The sequence below is a fragment of the Ylistrum balloti genome, unplaced genomic scaffold, assembly GCF_031769215.1.
Source record: "Ylistrum balloti isolate Yb309-2 unplaced genomic scaffold, AGI_CSIRO_Ybal_v1 Utg369724, whole genome shotgun sequence".
In the NCBI taxonomy this organism is placed as follows: domain Eukaryota; kingdom Metazoa; phylum Mollusca; class Bivalvia; order Pectinida; family Pectinidae; genus Ylistrum; species Ylistrum balloti.
The window spans coordinates 2743057-2764151 of NW_026781942.1; the positions used below are offsets into that span (position 1 = coordinate 2743057).

Consider the following 21095-nt stretch of genomic DNA (forward strand, 5'->3'; position numbering starts at 1 on the left):
GGTCGTCAGAAGTACGATGTCAGTAACTTGGTCGCACTTTTGTCTATATCATCACTATCTAAAGTGCTGTACCGATCCATTGTAGAAAGTTTGTCTCTGTCATCGTCATAGTTACCAAGATCAAATATCTAAATATTACGTGTGAAATATGATTGAATAGGTTTTGATTTATATTAAGACTTATGCCAAGACTGCTGATCACAGGACAATGCTATCTAATAGGCTGACCAAGAAAGCTTTCACAGACATAACGGGTGTCAATTAAGGATGGATCACTTAAGCGAGCTAGGTCAGGGAGAGAGAAAGACGATTGCATAAAGAAAATAGGATTGGCAACGTTCTAGGTAATGTTGTAGCGAGTAGTTATTTAGTTGTGAAGGTGTAGTGTGTTTATTTTTTTATATTTATATTACACTTGGTATTCTCATGTTAACAGCTAGTTTGATAGAATGAGAGATATGATCCCAAGAAGAAACAGGTTCATCAGAGGCATATATAGTAAGTCCCACATAAGATTTTTTTTTTTTTTTTTTAAATTTTGTTTGATATATCAAGGTGGAACCATACGCACTCACCTGAGGGTAATTTTACATCTGGTGGACGAGTTGATGTTAAGTCGGTACTTACATTTACCAATGAACGCCTTCCTTGTTCATCTGGTCTACTACAATAACAGAAAGAGGGGGAAACAAAACCAGGAAAGTCGGAATCTGAAGTTGTATCATTGGGGCTAAATCTCGCTGCTAGTCTGACGCTCTACCAACCGAGCTAAAGAGAAGTTCTCTGTAGCCGAGTGGTATATTGCGGCTAGTATTTTACCAGGGTTACAATAGGTTATGAACAAACGTATATTTAGCCTCATCAAACATTGTTGTAAAATTAGAAGAGTACAAGTAAACGGTTGATAGGAAAGAGAGATGGTACTCTCCACTTCCTCTGATATATATATGATTTTGTGGTAAAATACCTATCTTAGTTTACGTGTAGTTTGTAATATGTTAAATAGTACTTATAATGTATAAAATATCAACGGTTTAATACAGACCCGGTGATGTACGTGTAATGACATGGTCAGCGTAGTAACCGTTATAAAAAAATAAACGGACACGGTACAGATTAGGACATATAGACATTCCGGTAATAGTGATCATTTTGGAAGAAACAATCGATGTCCAACAACGCTTGGAAAATCAAGTATAATCGGCATTGCGACTGTTCACGGGAGTTATGGGGTTTTCATACCGAAGAAATTCGTCAGTATATGGACAAAAACATTTGAATGTATCCCATTTAAGTATAAACTAACGATAGAAATAAATCAGTATTGTGAATACACTCCCAGCAATGTTCTCTTCATATCATTGATTTTCATATCGGGGTATTAAATATAAATAGATATTATAAAAAAACACACACACACTAGTTTTAATTAAATTCGCGTCTGTCTGTCGTTGCTTAGCGTGTTCGTTTGCCTGAAGGATTCTGATTCTCTATCCACAATTTTGTTTTTTTCTTGACCGCGGTCAATAGAATTATCTGATGTCGCCTGTAATGTACATTACAACTGTAAATCAACCATGTTGAATCCAAACAGGGCACATGTACAATATTGGTTGAAACACGGACATAGATATAAATCTATTTAAGTCAGTGGTTGAAACGCCTAGCGAAATTTTGACTATTCAATGTTGACGTTCTTTGTCGTTATGACTCGGCCCGGTTGTGAATTATCTCTCTTTCTATACTGTACATCCGGTATTGCACTCTGGATTTTCCATCTATCAATAGCTCCACACATGTAGAGCTGCTATCTTTGACACGGTCACTTGTCTGTCTTCCTGATACGGGATCATATCATCTGGTGAAGGAAACGGAATTTGTAATGTTGTAACTAGCTGTAGTAGGTGACCAGGTAGGCCACAAGTCAATATTGTTGCCGTTTGGCGAGGTATTAAATGCTTACGTCACAACATTTCTTAAAGCTGCATGTACATAGCTCGTGATGGGTAGGAAAATAATGAAACGGTTTGTTTAAATCGGAAGAATATTTTGATTAACTACCAGAAAGGAGTATTATGTACCATAGCTGGGGGCGGGGATGGAATAGTGGAGTTAGTTGGGGTCGGGTTGGAGGGTTGGACCACATCAATCCAAGTTCTAACTACATGCCACCAAAGGAGGGGTCATTTTCTGTATCAGGAAAGAGAATAGTGTGCGTTCACCACAGATCAACCGTGATCCTATTTATAATTAAAATCTGACATATTTTTATTAATTTACAATTTGAAATAGTAACCACAAGTTACATTTCCAATCCTTCTCAAAACCGAACATGTAGAATTTCTTTTTATTATATGCGAAACTGAGAAAACGCTAGGTACTAAGGAAAACCAACACATACACTTATGAAATTTGTGAAAAGGACCACTCCATTTCTTCCAAGAAATAGCGACAAGAAGCTGTTTCAGTCAAAATCCATGAACCTTTTACATTTTTTGTTTTTCTTATCAAATTGACAGGGAAAATCTATATATGAACAGAATGATCTCTAGAGCTCTTCATAACAAAAAGCAGTAAGATATTTTTAATGATATAGACACACAGCAGGCATCAAGACACGTATCTGCATTTATGGAGATACACAACTGTTTTCATATAGGCCTCATACTATTGACTATTTGTAGTTGTAAGTTATCCTTATGAGTGCAGAAAGCTTGTATACTATGTATGACATAATAGGATAAAAGGAATAAGATGTCATTAATGTCAAAAATTCAGCCATTACTTCTGGAAATTGAACCTTTTATTTCTTTGCTGTGGTCATAAGACGGCAAACAACAAGAATATCCAATAACTTCTACAGTTTCTAAAAAATTTAATTTATCATCTATTGGTGCAAACAAAAAAGTTCCACAACTTGTCACAAGGGAGGCCAATCAAGGACACTAAATTTACAATTACTTCCAGACATTTTTCACCTGTCTAAATTCACTCAAAGATATTGAAATGTGTTAGAACTATTGGGATACATTTTTATTAAACTAAATACCTGCAGATTTCTTTCATAGGAAAACATACCAGGAATTTTTTACAAATCTGAATTTAGAAATGAACTTTCTTCATTGAAACACTGGCTAATTTGATTTTTAAAAGTACTGTGGACTAAACCCTCCTCCCCAATAACAGCAACTGTAACTTCAATTCCAATTTGTTAATATTCAAACATTTTTATTCTGGAATTGGAAATTCCAAGATGTTTTCTCCAAACTTATATTTTAAAGGGTATATTAACTTACTAGTTGATTAATAAGTGTATCCGAGTATAGCTCTCTGACAGAACTTTTCAGAAGGCTGAATTTCAGGATTTAAAATCAGAGACTAGACAGAGTTACCTCCCTTCCTATATGTGTTGCCTTTACTTTTTGATGATTTGAAAACCAGGATCAGTACTCAAGTGGAGAAAGAATCTCATCCAACCAGACTATTTAAGATGTGAAGAAGTAACATGGGCTGAAAAAAAAATTGAAATGGCAGATAGGCTGCCATCTTAAATTTTGATTACCATATCAAGGTCTGTTATCCTTATTTCTTGAAAAGAAGATGATCATGACTCTTTCTCAAATCTCATATGTAGGTCCCCTTAATAAGTCCTGTGCATTGTATTGTCAATTTTGGGACTGATTAAAAGGTGACCCTTTGGTGAGGGGGCTGTATTGGACTACACAATGCATGCTTGTTATTGCTTAGTCATTCCTTAATTTCATTTATACAGGTTCAATTGTATTAAAACTATATCTTGACCGATGCTTCTGTTTCATAAACTTCACTCATCTTGAATGAAGTTTATGAAAACAACAGGCAGCCATCTTGGATTTCACATTGTAAGATTGATAGCCCTATTTCTTCCTGTAGTTACACCTGAAGGTAAAAATTCAAACACTCTGCTGCCAACAGTACGGTCTAAGGTATATTTGAACTCGCGCAAGATTTAGCTGTATGTACATTTGATTCCTTTATTTCTGCTATTTCATCATAATGGCAAAGTACATGTATGTATATGGGTGTACAGTGTTTCCTGATTTCATTCTAACAGCCTGATACTGAAACTAACCTTTATTTCTTCAATGTCAACTTTTGAAAATTAAAGTAATTATTTCCCCAGAATATGATTTAAGTGTAATACAATTGTGAATTCTTTAAACAAGTATTGTAAAAATCATTTAACTTCATGACTCACTACCATAAGACACCCAAACTTTTCTTGTTCCCCTTGAATTTGAGAGCCTATGATCAAATATTCTGTCAGAATAGATTAGCAACAAGTTATTAGCATACAATTTTTTCTTTGTAGTAATTGAAACATTTATTGGTATGTTTGTCAAGTGATGACTTTATTTTGATGATAACTTAAAGTAACATTCTTTTTCAGCATGTATAGACAGATTTGTAAATTGATGTGTTTTTGTTATCAGGGTACAAAGAATGGCAGATGTTCCCAAAGTACCAAATCAGGATGGAATCCTGTCTCAACTGGTAAAAGAAGAACACAATGGGAGTGCACATCAGCTCAAAAGTCCCAAGGATGGGAAAGCAGCTAGTGATGGAACATGTGAAAATTTGCTTCCACCTACCAAAGTGGAGAAAGGGGAAGTAACTCCTACTGCCTTGAATGATGAGATGAACTTGGAAAATGTGAAAACACCTACAGAGGAGAAAATGTCGTTTATGAAGAGAATGAAAACAGATCCTTCCTACAAAGAAAAAGTGATTTTGAGTCTAAGCATTTGCTGGTCTTTTGTGATACTGGTAAAGTATTTTCTTTATTAAGCTCTTCTGATTATCATTATAGGTTTTTTACTGATGGATATACAAGGTAGTTGAACAAGTTTTATTTCAAAGACTGTACATATACTAAATTTTTGTTTGTGGAAGTTATGCAGTTGTATGATAAATGCTTGTCATTACAACTTGTCAGTATCAGTCAATACTTTCTTTGATATTATACAATACATTATCCAGACAACTTTTTTTCAGCCTCCTGGATAAACATTTTGTAAAAAATTAAATTACTTCCATTACATTTGAGAAATATTTCAGTTAGTAAAAGCTGTCTGCTTATGTTACAGGGTTGGCTGGTTGCTCAGTTTGGACCCTCCTTCCTTGACCTGCGAATTATCACAAACACTGATCTGAAGAAAGCGTCTAGCTATCTGACCAGTGGTTCTGTGGGATACCTTGTGGGGTCCGTAATAAGTGGCTTGTTGTTTGACCGGTTCAACAAGGTCCTCCTGCTGTTTGTGTACACCTTTACTGGAGTATTTTTCTCTGCTATCCTCCCCTGGTGTTACATGTATGAGCTTATGATGACAGTGCAGTTTTGTCGTGGTTTCTATGGTGGAGGACTTGATACAGGTGAAAAATTACAGAATAATGTTAGCTTCTAGTTTTCATTGTTTGAGTTGAATTATTTGTTCTCAGTTATATACAATGATTGACAAATTTGAATTCATATTTAATGAACTTGTTAAAAATTTCCACAAAAACAATGCTTGAAGTTTGTTCTGGATAATTTCATGACAATGAGAATTTCATTCTATAAAAACATCTGTGCCCCTACTCCTGCCTTTGATTCAGGAACATACTGGTAATCCAATTTTTTTTTTTTTTTTTCTTAGGTGGGAATGCTTTATTGATTTCAACTTGGGGTCAAGATGGTCGCTCATTTCTGCAGGCTTTGCATTTTGCATTTGCTATTGGTGGGATCCTTTCTCCATTAGCAACCGCTCCATTTCTGTTAGAAGAAAGAAATATAAGGGCAGATAACTCTAGTCTACAAATTAATAGTACAATACATGAAACGGATTTTAACATATCTCAAATTCTTTACAATACCTCTATGAGCTCCCTCACACAAGCTGGTGTTTCCACTATGACACCCGACCCATCTACACATTACAAAGCAGAAGATTCCAGACTATATATAGCATTTTCTATCTCTGCTGTTATGAACCTATCAAGTGCAATACCATTCCTCATCTTGTACCTGAGAGCAAGAAGACGTAAAAGGAAAAATTCTATCAAAGTTGTTGAAGAGAGCAAAAGGATTACGAGAGAATTAACAACAGAGTACAAAGTGCTTGTCCTAGTCAGTGTGTGTTTTTTTCTTGGCATGTACTGTGCTGTGGAAGATACATTTAATTCTTTTCTCACTACCTTCTGTGTGAAACACATGGGATGGACAAAGGCACAGGGATCCTATGCTTCATCAGCATTTTGGGCTGTATATGGTTTTGGTCGTTTTTCAGGAATTTGGTTAATAAAATGGATTAAGCCTGACAAAATGATATGTGGGTTTACTGTAGCATTAGCATGTGTGTTGGGGGCATTACTAGGTTTTGGACATTTTAAAATTGACAGTGGTATCTGGGCATGTGCAATACTGGCAGGTGCATCAATGTCAATTATTTTCCCAACAGTCTTTTCTTGGACAGAGGAGGAATTGACGCCGGTATCAGGGAAGGTAGCATCATTGTTTCTGATTTCAGCGTCCAGTGGAACAATGACAAACCCTATAATATTAGGTTATCTCATGCAAACTTTGTCACCAATGTGGTTCACATATCTTCTGTTTGGTGAGAGTGCGGTTTTAGTTGTACTTTTTATAATCCTTTTAGTGATTGCAAAAATATTGAAATCTAAATTTGGTAATGGTTGCACATTTCAGGATGTAGAAATTGAGTTAAAAAATGATGAGAATGTAGAAACAGCAAGTTTGGTTGATGCGGTACATTGAGCATGTAGTTAAGTCAGACCTGGTGTAAACCCCACCTGTCTATATAGGTCTCTGGTTTTGCTTCTGAATGCAATTCAATCCACAGTAATTCAGCCTCTGTATTGAGACCACTGCCTATTTCAGACAATTTGTTTTAACTCTGATTGTAAAACATTCCATGATAATTTAGCCTCCATATCAAGGCCAGCTGTTTTTAATGACCTCTTGTTTCGGTTTTTAATATAATACGGTATGTGGTAGGGTAGGTGAACCTCTCTATGAAGGCCAGCTGTATATAAAAACCTCTTGTTTTGGTTTTCAATGTAATACAGTAAGTGGTAGGTGAACCTCTCTATGAAGGCCAGCTGTATATAACGATCTTTTGTTTTATTCCAGATTAAATACAAATCATGGTATAATGGAACCTCAATATGATAAATAGTAACACAATTCATGGCAATTTAACCTTAACATCAAGGTTACATGTCTGTTAAAACCAATTTTGTTTGCTCCCTTGAGTGACCTTTATGAACAGGTTTGATTTTACTTACATTTTATCTACTTTTAGTTTTAGAGGAAGCTTTTAATCTATTTTTAGATGATGTGTCACTTGTTTCAATTTTTGTAGGAGAGTGAAAATATTCCATCGGACATTGATATTTTGGATATAAGGGAAGGTCCTACATTTTACAAATTTTAAAACTTTTACAGATATGAAGAACACTGTAAACTTGGCTAGTATTTGATGTTGTTGTTTTGCCTGCCAGTTGATCATAGTATTAAGTGTTTTTAGTCATTCCCTCAATCTAATACAGGTATACATTTACATTTTTTGTATGTGTCATTATTTGTTTATCATCCTTGTTACTCCAAGGGTCACTTTCACCATCTGCACCCCTAGATCATTTCAAATGAAGGCATGAGCAGTCATTTGATTGGTCTAAAGCAAGTTTCAGGAGGAAAAAAAACGCCCAATCACAGAATGATACACTCCTCCCAAGATTACAAAGGTGTGATACCCAACATCAAAGCTAGAATAACATACGTTTATGTGACCTCTAAATTTGATATACATCAAAGGATCAAACTGTCCTATTCCTTTTATCCACAAGATTTCACAAATGGAAACTTCAATTTTCGCCACGAAATATTTTTTCAGGGGTGCAGAGAATGTAAGTGAGCATAACCAACAGATCATCAAAGATGTTGTTTACTTGATTGTTATTGATGTATATATATATTTCAGGTCTAAATTATATAAATCTTTATTTATGTCAGAAATGACAATGAATTTTGGGATCTTTAATTTAAGTTTACTTGATAGTATTTCGCTGGAACGTAAAATACAACACGGACGCCAATAAACAATTAACGATTTATACAATAAACCAACAAATTCAAGATACAAACTACACAATAGGAGATAGACAGATCACATGCCTTTCCCTACTCACAGTCGGTGAATGTCACTTCCCCATGCAGAGCGTCCTTACTTTCGGTTCGTGATCACACTGGGTCACAGCGCTCGAGCTCTCGCGGTCATGGTGTACACACACAGAGTTCACTAACCCACTAGTTAAACTCTTAAAACAACACATGATGTCTGTCATTTCTTCATCATTGTATCACGCACAGTCTTCTTCACTCACCATCTTCCCGCGTCCTCTACCCAAGCCAATCGTCCTAACCCCTCGGACTTCTTCACGATAACCGTGTCTCCAAGTCAACAATCCTTTAAGGGCGCATGACACTAAATTTTTATACACACAAATAAATTATATTTATTCTGACAATTTATCATTGATCTTTATGAAAAAATAAAGGTTTTAGCAAATGTTAAAATATATTTCCCGGTATGTATTGGAAACTGAGGTTTGACTGTACTCGGCAATGAATCAAAATGTGAAAGTTATGACTAGTCACAATTATACAGTGACCTTGCATGTGTGTTCTGGTCTTTATGCCCCGTCATGTTATCAACACAAGTGGGAATTATATAATTTATGTATCTTTCGTACAATAGGCGAAAAAGAAGTATGCCATTGTATTTTTGGTTCATGAAAGTCCTCTTTAGTCTGATGGACATGTACAGTTGTGTACAGTAAATTGAACCACCATACTAGGTTGCAATGGTAACAGATCTGTAGTTATGACAGGCTGCAGGCAGATTAATGTTCAAGTACAATTACATTTCCAAAAAGAGGTGATAGCAAGAATATATAGAAATATAAATAAAAAGAGACTTTTGGAAACAAAAGGCCTGTATATGGTCTGTCTTCCATGTGTCAGTTGCCTGTAACTTTGTCCCACATTGCATGCACTTTATCCCATTTTAAGTGAAAGGTCCCAGTTTATAAATGAGAATGAAAAAAATACCACTGGTTGATTTAAACATAACCAGGACTTGTGTTGGAAAACTCTTGTAAGCAATCCAGACTTTCTTGACTCCTGTCTAAACATGGGTCGTTATGTTGAAATATTTTTCTTGTTACACTCTATTACGTTTCCTTGCTTAGAGATTTCTGCCTTTTTTCTGTAGCATGTATAATGTTTTGGAAGGTATGTAGTGGTTGTTTGGGGAATTTCGGTGAAACTTGTCAGTGTAGTCCTTTTAGTTTTGTGTGTGTTATAATGTGTTTCACATTGGCCTATTGGTAATGTGGCTAAGAGTTCTCTTGTGGCTAATATTATTTCTGAAGAAGTCAAGGAATATACAAAATTGTCTTTGTTGGTGATATGAAATAAAGTTGTGTGTGATAATGAAGAGGAGAGTAGTTGGGCTTTGTTTTGTTCATATTTAAGGTTGATGTGTCATACGGCAAGGACTTTGTTTGTTTAATTTCTTTCTCAGGCTTTTAGGTTTGAATTATCTGTGATATTAGAAAAGTCCTGGAAAAAGGTTCTTTATGCTAGAGTCATATTATCGGAACAAATTGGAAATGTTCTTGGCAAGTTTATTTCACAGCTGTCCAAGAGAAGAAGAATTACGTCATCATCGATTTGGTACAGATACATGGAAATCCTCTTTATGACATACATGATAATGAAAAGGTCATGAATGACCAAATGAATTAAAACCATTTCATTGATGATTTTCAACTGTTTCGTTCTTCAAAATAAATGTTTTGTTGCTGCAGTCTATAAATATGATTCTTTGTTATGAAATTGTTTATTAGATCTGTATAAATAGTTAATAAATTAACGGTTAAGCTTATAATTAATAAACAAATATATATGAATATTTAAATCTGTACAATATATTTGATATGAATTTTAATGTGATATCTACACACGCACCCAACAATTCATGAAGGTTTGGTTTCTTGGTAAAGGAATTGTGAAGCACCATTTGTTAGCGTGCCATGGCGTTGGAAATATTGATGCTGTTTAAAATTCATATTTACTTTGTTGTTTGTTGCTCAACTCTTAATTGATGTAAACATGTATACATTTGTTCATAAGTAGAACTGCATTGCTTTCTGCAGTCAATAGGCAGATTATCATCATTAGTGTGTGAGCACCTCTTCACCTCGGTCCGATTCATTTTGTTAATTAAAATTGTTCTGAAATGTCTCTTCTAACTTTACATGAACAACGTTCGATATACAAACAAGTAAATTATTGCCTGCAATTGCCAACATACACAGTACTGTAGCAGAAGCGCCAAGTCCCGACTAAATGTAGTTAACTTGATGTATACATGCGTCTAACATTCTGTTGCCAGTACATGACATCAATAATTCTAAATGTTAAAAATAAATCTTAAATTGCTTACTTGTAAAATATTTATGAAAACTTTTGCGAATCAAAATTTATATTGAACAAAAGTTCTTCAGTATTTGATCCCTTTCCTTGAGATCTGATCAGTGCCATTCATACACATGTGTTAGGTATTCTGTTAAAGGTATCATTTATATGAAAAGTATGAAATTTGATTAATTGAATAAGATTATGACATTTTTATTGAACATTTTTTATTTTCCTCAGTCGCCTTCTAGGCTTCAGAATTGAGGTACATCACTGATGAGTCCTAGAAGGATGAAACAGCTGTATGATGTAGTGTAGTTTTTGTCTCTACTTTATCTAATTCTCAATTTGTTTTAAAAGAAGGTGCTATTCACTCTCATGTGTTTTGTATAATCTTATAATAATAATAAAGAAGTTATAGTGTTTTTCCAGCTCGAATTTCGGTTTTTCCATGCGCTAGTCTTTCTATTTGTCCCAAACAAGTGACACACTTTCGCCATCAACTAACCAAATTCTCCCGATGCCTGGGGTTTAAATTGGTATTGTTGCTTCGACTATCACTTCTTTGACTGTATTCGGCAGGAATTCTTTTTATCTTTTTTGGTGGATACCAATTACTAATTAATCAAAATGTAAATACATTGTCAATATGAAAATGTTAAGAAAAAACAAATATATGAATATAGAAATGCATAAATCCACTAAATCAATTAAAGACAAAATAACAAAAACATGTAAATCCATACACCAATAAACAATAATGAATTGCATCACATTATTATTATGTTAATTGAATTTTGTACAATCATCTTCACGGACCCGGACATAGGATATAATTTTTGGTATAAACAACATTTTCTAGACGATACTTACAGACTTTCACAACAACAATGTATACTTTTCATGGTGAATGAATCCGTCACAGTTGCTGTGTATTTTTGATATAATAAAAAGTGATTGTTTCCTCTCTTTAAGATTGTGAAATTCCATAGTATAACTTTGATTTGCTGTATGTTTTCTTACAGTTACTGTATAGGAAGAGGTTTGTACCTCTATTTACTAAGGGATTCGATATTTTATTTATCAACAAATTTATCAAAATAGCATTTGGCTGTCCTCAATACGTCGACATCTGATAACCACGTGTTTTTCGCGTGTCTCATGGTTCCTTCTTCTATTTGGAGATCGTGTCATTTCGTGATAAATTTAGATAATTTCAAGAAACGTCTCATTCTCGGATGAGAAATTACTGTGCAGCAATCACTGGGCATGCTTACCAGAATTACATAACTTGATATCACGCCAGGAAATAGAACATTTCAAAAGGAGGTCATGACGGTCATCTATATTTTCCGTCAGCTATCATGAAAATTACGATATTGGAAATGCACTCAAAAATGTCGGACAATTCGAGACACAGGCTCTTTAGGTTAGAGAAGCAGGAATGGCACTTTACAGAAACATCTGGTAAATCAATAATTATAGAAAAACTGCAATCAGCACGCTTATAGAGTTTGATCAAAAGGTTTTCCTGTGGATTGCATTGTGACTGAAGAGCAAGTATATATGTACGCGGCAGATGTAAAGAGGAGGATGTCGTAACCGCGATTTCTGAAGACAGGTCTCTCTTTAGACAATCATCAATATATCTAAAGGTGAAACTGAGATACTTGGCAAAGTTTCTGTTACTTGAAAAGCTTATCAATAAATTCAGTCATTATTTAGTTTTTCAAAGTATTTGAGTCAATACATTATTTCATTGGCAATTTACGCAGCAGGTCATAATAAGGGAGATAACTTGTCAGGTTAGCTTTTGATTCTAGCACTAGAGTATATCACGACAACGTTGTTTATCACAAGTAATGGAAACAGACGTTACGGAAACTTGATATTGGCAATAAACGAAGCATGTGAGAAAGAAAATCATACTGATGCTTTCTTGTGTTGATAAACATTTTACCAACGTGGTGTTGACGGTTGGTTACGGACAGCATACTATTTTTTGATATGCAACATCGGATCATTAGAAACATTACGGAAATGAGCTTTTGCGGTTATATCGTATGATTGAAAATGAAGAATTCTACTATTTCCTTTTTTGGTAACAAATATCACGTGTAAGATTTTATGTTATTTACTCTATTGGAGACAGCTAAATACGTCTGTTTGTAATGTTATGTTTGAAAGCTTCGCACAAATGGATAACACCTTTTTATGTTTTGACTTTTATAAGCCTAGGTGGACGAAACAGCTGCACGGTTGAACCTAATTCATCTTCTTTATCACCCGCTCTCTTCGATCTCGTACAACGAAACTAACAGGAACATCTTTCCTCAAGGCTTCAATTTTGCTAATGTGATTTTGCCATTTCTGGAAAACATCGTCCCTGCATCCCCAGACTATAGTGTTAACATGTCTTAGTTGATTCGATATTCTAGGATTTAATCCCAGTATTATGTCGACAACTGATAGACAAACACACAACGTAGGCGTCTAGAGATTTATAATGATGAAGATTATGGTGTTTTACGGACACCATAATGATCTCACCGAGAAATATTCTTCGTGAATGTAAATTTAAATGGTGGCTGTTGTCGATGAATTAGAAAACACTTACCCATCTGAACACCTTTCCATGCGTCCTTTTGCTCTAGTTTCATCAAATTTGTTTGAACATTTTCTGTGTTGTCCTGAACACATTTTGTTGGCTGATGGAATAAATCAATACAAACAATAATGATGTTATTTGTCTATGAATAATCAAATCATACTGATTGATGATACCGAGTAGCGCAGTGATAATGCACATGCATTTCACCTAGAGGTTCGGTTCCTGGAACGAATGTGATAAAGCTTTTTGGTCAACTCATTACTGACCGTCTGTACGCCATATGTTATGCAATACGATAAGTAGACTGATTAGTGGATTGTCCGAGTTTTAGTTTAGAAATAACTGTCTTTAAGGAATCTAAAACATGACATCTGAAAAGATTACAGTCTGTCAAACTAGAATCCCTATTGAAAATATGTATTTACGTCATCACAAATTGTTAACAATTGTCACTTTTCAGTTTTTAATTTGTTCATATAAGTGGAACATAGCAAAATGATAAAGGCTGGGGTAATCAAGGTTTTATTCCTACCGCTTGAAAACGAGGGATAGATTTTCCTCCGTGTTTAACTAATTCGAATAATGACATGACTTACAATAAACACACGTACTTGAAAGTTATTTGAAATTATCAAATATTTGAAAACTATTAAACTAAATAATTTTGGAGCTAGTGCACATTCCTGTTAACATTTTGACGTTTATTTCGCCTAATATGATTTTACTCAGTCGCGTCTTTGGTTTCCGTATTTTGGCCTTTAGCATCACTAGCAAGTCCTAGGAGGACAAAACAGATTTATGATGCATGTTGGTACAGGATATGCAATACCCTCTCTTATTCTGAATTGTTATGGAAAGGTGCTGTTCACGTGTGTATTTCTTGTACTTTATGTATAAATTTATCTTTGAATTTCATGATTTACTTAATCAAATTTGGTGGTACGTAATTGGCTGATATACACAGAAAGCAGTAAGATTAAGATGGTTTTGTTACTACATATTTTACGACATTGTACAAATGTTATAGTGTAAAATCAACAATTTTCTTTTAGGGCGGGGTATTTTCGTTGAATTCAGTGTTACTATTCAATGAATTCTTTTGTCCATAAAAATGAATAGAATTTGACACGACGATTAGTACAAGTGAATGTTTAATATCCAAGAAATTGTCAACAAATTGCATATTTTTGTAGAACCAAGAAAATGTAGGGTGATACTATTTATGTTTTACGTATGTCTTTATAGTAATGGTAAGAATGGATGAGAGAAAGAAGATAAATACATGTCTACATTTAGAGTCTTCAATTGAAGAGGATGGGTTTCATTTAGCACAATTCCTATAAATACGTTTTAAATATGGTTTATGGGGGGAGTACATTTCGTCATAAATGTAAATCTCGAGATAGATGGATGTTCAGATATCGCCCATACCAATGAGAAGGTGAAGGAAGAGTTGTTAATTAACGCGCAGGTTGAAGGGCACCACACGTTAATTTATGTTATGACACCACTATGCTGAAGTCCGACGAGATTGTTACTAAGTGCCATTGTCGTATCTCAATGATCCGTCAGTTCCACGTTAAGTAAGTATGATTTGCTCTCATTACTATGAGTTTTATCTTCATACGACAATTGTCATCACATCCATGGACAATCGATATACAGGATTGGCATTTTGGGATGCTGTTACATGTGTAGTTGAAGTAAGCTTGTTCAGTCGCCCACAGACTCGTGTATCGAGTGAAAGTGAGTGAGAGAAACACTGAATTGTCAACAAAGTCGTAAATCTGAGTCCACAAAGGGGAAGAAAAATTTCTCTGGATTATCCAAGAGAATATCATATTTAAATAAAATGACAAGAGTGTTTGAAGACAAACAATGATGAAAAGTATGGTGATGATTTGACGATGATTATAACATTTAAGTTGTTACCTTTGGTGTTGATGTGTGTCATTGTTGTATGTCGTTGTTGAGAGAGTGTGTGTGTGTTGTTTGTCATTGTTGTATGTCGTTGTTGAGATAGTGATGTGTGTTTGTCATTGTTGTATATCGTTGTTGAGTGTAATGTTTGTTGTTTGTCGCTGTTGTATATCGTTGTTAAGATAGTGATGTGTGTTTGTCATTGTTGTATATCGTTGTTGAGATAGTGGTGTTTGCTCTTTGTCATTGTTGTATATCGTTGTTGAGATAGTGGTGTTTGTTGTTTGTCATTGTTGTATATCGTTGTTGTGATAGTGTTGTGTGTCGTTGTTGAGATAGTGATGTGTGTTGTTTGTCATTGTTGTATATCGTTGTTGTGATAGTGTTGTGTGTCGTTGTTGAGATAGTGATGTGTGTTGTTTGTCATTGTTGTATATCGTTGTTGAGAGAGTGATGTTTACTGTTTGTCATTGTTGTATATCGTTGTTGAGATAGTGATGTGTGTTGTTTGTCATTGTTGTATATCGTTGTTGAGAGAGTGATGTTTACTGTTTGTCATTGTTGTATATCGTTGTTGAGAGAGTGATGTTTACTGTTTGTCATTGTTGTATATCGTTGTTGAGAGAGTGATGTTTACTGTTTGTCATTGTTGTATATCGTTGTTGAGATAGTGATCGTTGTTGAGATAGTGATGTGTGTTGTTTGTCATTGTTGTATATCGTTGTTCAGATAGTGAATTTGTTTGTCTTTGTTGTATATCGTTGTTGAGATAGTGTTGTGTGTCGTTGTTGAGATAGTGATGATTGTTGTTTGTCATTGTTGTATATCGTTGTTGAGATAGTGTTGTTTACTGTTTGTATATCGTTGTTGAGATAGTGGTTTATGTTTACTGTTTGTCATTGTTGTATATCGTTGTTGAGAGAGTGATGTTTACTGTTTGTCATTGTTGTATATCGTTGTTGAGAGAGTGATGTTTACTGTTTGTCATTGTTGTATATCGTTGTTGAGAGAGTGATGTTTACTGTTTGTCATTGTTGTATATCGTTGTTGAGATAGTGATGTGTGTTGTTTGTCATTGTTGTATATCGTTGTTGAGATAGTGATGTGTGTTGTTTGTCATTGTTGTATATCGTTGTTGAGAGAGTGATGTTTACTGTTTGTCATTGTTGTATATCGTTGTTGAGAGAGTGATGTTTACTGTTTGTCATCGTTGTTCAGATAGTGAATTTGTTTGTCTTTGTTGTATATCGTTGTTGAGAGAGTGATGTTTACTGTTTGTCATCGTTGTTCAGATAGTGAATTTGTTTGTCTTTGTTGTATATCGTTGTTGAGAGAGTGATGTTTACTGTTTGTCATTGTTGTATATCGTTGTTGAGATAGTGATGTTTACTGTTTGTCATTGTTGTATATCGTTGTTGAGATAGTGTTGTGTGTCGTTGTTGAGATAGTGATGATTGTTGTTTGTCATTGTTGTATATCGTTGTTGAGATAGTGTTGTGTGTCGTTGTTGAGATAGTGATGATTGTTGTTTGTCATTGTTGTATATCGTTGTTGAGATAGTGATGTTTGTTTGTCATTGTTGTATATCGTTGTTGAGATAGTGGTGTTTGTTGTTTGTCATTAGTGTATATCGTTGTTGAGATAGTGATGTTTACTGTTTGTCATTGTTGTATATCGTTGTTGAGATAGTGTTGTTTACTGTTTGTCATTGTTGTATATCGTTGTTGAGAGTAGTGTGTGTCGTTGTTGAGATTGATGTGTTTGTTTGTCATTGTTGTATATCGTTGTTGAGAGAGTGATGTTTACTGTTTGTCATTGTTGTATAAGTGATGTTTCGTTGTTGAGAGAGTGATGACTGTTTGGCATTGTTGTATATCGTCGTTGAGAAAGTGATGTTTACTGTTTGTCATTGTTGTTTATCGTTGTTGAGAGAGTGATGTTTGTTGTTCGTCATTAGTGTATATCGTTGTTGAGATAGTGATGTTTACTGTTTGTCATTGTTGTATATCGTTGTTGAGATAGTGTTGTGTGTCGTTGTTGAGATAGTGATGATTGTTGTTTGTCATTGTTGTATATCGTTGTTGAGATAGTGGTGTTTGTTTATCATTGTTGTTTATCGTTGTTGAGAGAGTGATGTTTTTCGTTTGTCATTGTTGTATATCGTTGTTGAGATAGTGGTGTTTGGTGTTTGGCATTGTTGTATATCGTCGTTGAGAAAGTGATGTTTACTGTTTGTCATTGTTGTATATCGTTGTTGAGATAGTGATGTTTACTGTTTGCCATTGTTGTATATCGTTGTTGAGATAGTGGTGTTTGCTGTTGGCTGATTTTGCACAGAAAATATCCCATTGGCGAATTCACTGGATAAGAGATGGATTATCACGTTATGTCAATCATTTTAAAAGTTTCAAATATGTTAGATAGTCTTTTGTTTGTTATAGTGCATTCTGTTATTACCTACATTATGTGTACATTTATAATTCACTTCCGTGGAACCAATCAGACTGTTGATAAGCAGATTAAACCTAGCAACAATAGATTTGAAAATTTTTAGTAGCTAAATTAAAACATTTGGTATATCTGATGGTTCCCTGATTCTTTTCTAGTGTAATGCTATTCGTGTTAACATAACTTGTAAGAAAATCAGAAGTTGTTAAGTAAAATAATAGTACATTAAGCATAGAAATGGATTTAAGAAAGGATATAATTTGATTAAGTGATTACAGTCATTTAGAAGCAAATGGAATAAATCAGAATTTAATTTACTTCCAGAATTTCTCGGTTGACATTTGAAGTTTTTCGATTACCACTGTATTTTAAGATATCTACATTTTTGGAATGAACATTCCTTTTTATGGCAGGCTAATTCATTTCTGACATAAAGATAAGGAAAATCTAATTTGTGATGTCGAAAATTGCAATTACATGTGATATTGACATATGGTTGTAGTAAGTCCCGAATATGGGACAAGCAGCTGTCTTTATCTTTCAAAATGTAAAATTTTGATGCAAGAGTCTTCATCTACAAACTGGAGAATGCCACTGTTAAATTCTATATATATAAAAACTATTGGTTCCCCTTCATAAACTGGTTACTGGAGGCACAATGATTGGTCACCTTTGGCCTTTGAAGATTACAAAAAAGCGATATCCCAATTCAAAGCCATTATAATATACCGTTATACCACTTCGATATTTGTTTTCTGTACAAACGAATTTCTCCTTATCCACAAGATGGCGCGCACGGTACCATCAGTTTTGCCATGAAATATTCCAGGGGTGCAAGGAGCGATGTTGAGCGTAACCCCTTGACTCACGGGGATGGCTTCAAACTGGATTGACTACCAGACGTTGCATTCTATTTGAGCAGTCTTCTCCAACAATATTGCCAAATTCTTAGATTGGTTGCAGAAATATACTGTTTGAGTTCACAACGGATTTTCTGTCTGAATATCAACTTTCTTATCACATTAATTATTTCATATGCTCTGTCATAGTTATGATTTACATAAGCAGACCAATTAGCGAATATATTGAAAATCACAACAAAGTGTTATTTGTGGGTTTCATTATTAGAAACTGAAAAATAAGCAAAGATGCAAAGTATAGGAGTTAACATGCCTAGAGAATCCTTTTTGTCGCGTCTATTTCTACTAACCACCATTCTGAGCACTATCAAATCTGGGTCCTAGTCTTATTGTGATATTGTTTACTGAAGAATGTGGATTTAAAGAACTTCACAGAGGTTTTGACCAATCTTCAACATATTTCCTCTTTAAGAACATTTGATTGTTCCACTCTGTACACCACTATACCCCATTCAAACTCCCGTCATGAATGCTTTGTTTTCCTTATAAAGTGAACGATATAAAGTGAACAACATTTAATAAAACGTACAGGTTTCACAAAAATGTTTGTTTAAGGTGTTTATACACAAGTCTTATCATGAGTGAGTTAGAATACTGCTGTCACATCTGGTCTCCTTATCAAACATCTTTAATTCATTAAGTGGAAATTGTTCAGCGCAAATTTTGTTTTTTGTTATATGTTTAAAGGCACACGTCGATTGCAATTCTATGTGTCTTACGCTGACAGTTGTAGACATTTTAGTCATCCTAACCTCGGAAACAGGTGGGTATTTTTAGACTATGATTATCATTTTAAATGTGTAAATAGTGCTTTTGATTGCCCATGTTTAATCAATCAAATACATTCTAGTTCCTGATCGTAATCTCTGGTCAGTTCGTTGTAATCAATTTTATTGCCAGACAAATCGAATAAATCTTAGAAAGCACAGTGCTTTATTCCGGATTTAACGCAATTTTAACTCTCATGATTTTGCACCAGACTGTGATATGTTTTGTTTATCTCTGACAGAAGTTAAGATACATTTAAAAATATTTTCATTACTAGTTCTATTTGCATTACACAAGTGTATCTTTTAGTCTGTGTAACATGCATAAGTGACTGTGATATTTTATACTTGTGTTGTATTGTTGTCACCCATTCTGTAAGTGGACTCACTGGTCTGTAGAATTGGAAATAAAATAAATATACTGAAAAATACGTCCAAATCAATAAAGAAAAATAAGGAGGCCGAAATTATAAGAGTGATCGAGTTTCTGGTTGACAATATTTTCGTCGAGTTTCGACTTCCAACAGACTAATGTCATACCTATGGGAACTCTGTTGGCTGACTCGTTCTTGTTTTCATACGAGACTGAATTTATCTTAGAACTTTTTTATTTTACTCTGAAATGTATTGATTACATATTGTCTTTAAATAACAGGATATTTTTGACCACGTCGATCATATATACCCACCAGAATTGAAAATCACACTAACGTGACATTTGTATGTCTGTCAGTCCCTGCCTACTGTCTGTCTCTAATATACTTATCTTGCCTGTGATCAGTAATTATAAAAGCTTGCAATTATAGGCCGTGTCCGATTAATGATCACATTGTAATTCATATATATATTACAAAACACAGGTGGAATGTTACGAGTCTTAATACATTTAGCTGATTCTGATTTCTAATATGAAATCAAAATTTGAAGCCCACTGAATGTTCCCATTTATCAATATCCTACTCATTATGTAATGGCCATATCCGCTTTCCCACGGGACAATAAAAACATTTTTCTATCAGAACGAGTGTTTAACGAAACAACAATACATTACTAACATCGATTAGAATTTCAAATCATCCAATTTTATATGCATGTGCCCATCGCTCTCCATCGCTTACATAACAATTCAACTCCTCTCGGTGGTGTATTTCACTATAAATCATATTTGTCTATCGGGCCTCAGCAAAATGGTTACATCGTTATATTCATGCAATGCTGATAAAAACAAAAGATGGTGAACTTTCATGTTTAAGATATATATCTAATATACCTATGGGTTTGGGGCTGGGGTGGAGGATGTCTAAAACGACAGTTGGTAAAAATGCCAGGTAAATGATAGGTTGACTTCATACAAAAAACTCCAATCACATCAGCTTTTACGTCTAGTCTGGTTTAAGAAATTGTTTTCATGGAGACAAAATTAAGTTATTTAGAAAAAAATTTGCTTAAATGGAAAAGTCGGGCGACGGATGGGGGACAGACGCCACGCCAGCAGAAGTACACTTGTCGCTTAAATGGAAAAGTCGGGCGACGGATTGGGGACGGACGCCACGCAGCAAAATTGCACTTGTCGCTTAAATTTAAAAGTCGGGCGACGGATTGGGGACAGACGCCATGCCAACAGAAGTGCACAAGTTGCTTAAATGGAAAAGTCGAGCGACGGATTGGGGACGGACGCCACGCAACAGAAGTGCACTTGTCGCTTTAATGGAAAAGTCGGGCGACGGATGGGGGACAGACGCCATGCCAGCAGAAGTGCACAAGTCGCTTAAATGGAAAAGTCGAGCGACGGATTGGGGACGGACGCCACGCAGCAGAAGTGCACTTGTCACTTAAATGGAAAAGTCGAGCGACGGATTGGGGACGGACGCCACGCCAGCAGAAGTGCACTTCGTATAGATGAGGCAAAA

General features: G+C 34.9%; 1 protein-coding gene across 1 annotated transcript; it reads left to right on the top strand.

The window, feature by feature from the left end:
• The first annotated feature begins 1803 nt into the window (after positions 1 to 1803).
• LOC132565450 (sodium-dependent glucose transporter 1A-like) lies at positions 1804 to 11183 on the top strand. Its single transcript, XM_060230089.1, has 4 exons — positions 1804 to 1912; positions 4473 to 4806; positions 5127 to 5412; positions 5676 to 11183. The coding sequence occupies exons 2-4, from the start codon at positions 4483 to 4485 to the stop codon at positions 6791 to 6793; spliced, it is 1728 nt and encodes a 575-aa protein (XP_060086072.1). The 5' UTR covers positions 1804 to 1912; positions 4473 to 4482; the 3' UTR covers positions 6794 to 11183.
• Positions 11184 to 21095: the final 9912 nt, after the last annotated feature.

Excerpts from the sequence above, each read along its gene's own strand:
- LOC132565450 (XM_060230089.1), top strand. The coding sequence starts at position 4,483 with ATGGCAGATGTTCCCAAAGTACCAAATCAGGATGGAATCCTGTCTCAA. Across the intron at positions 4,807-5,126 it reads GCTGGTCTTTTGTGATACTG|GGTTGGCTGGTTGCTCAGTT; the intron begins GTAAAGTATTTT and ends CTTATGTTACAG. Across the intron at positions 5,413-5,675 it reads TGGTGGAGGACTTGATACAG|GTGGGAATGCTTTATTGATT; the intron begins GTGAAAAATTAC and ends TTTTTTTCTTAG.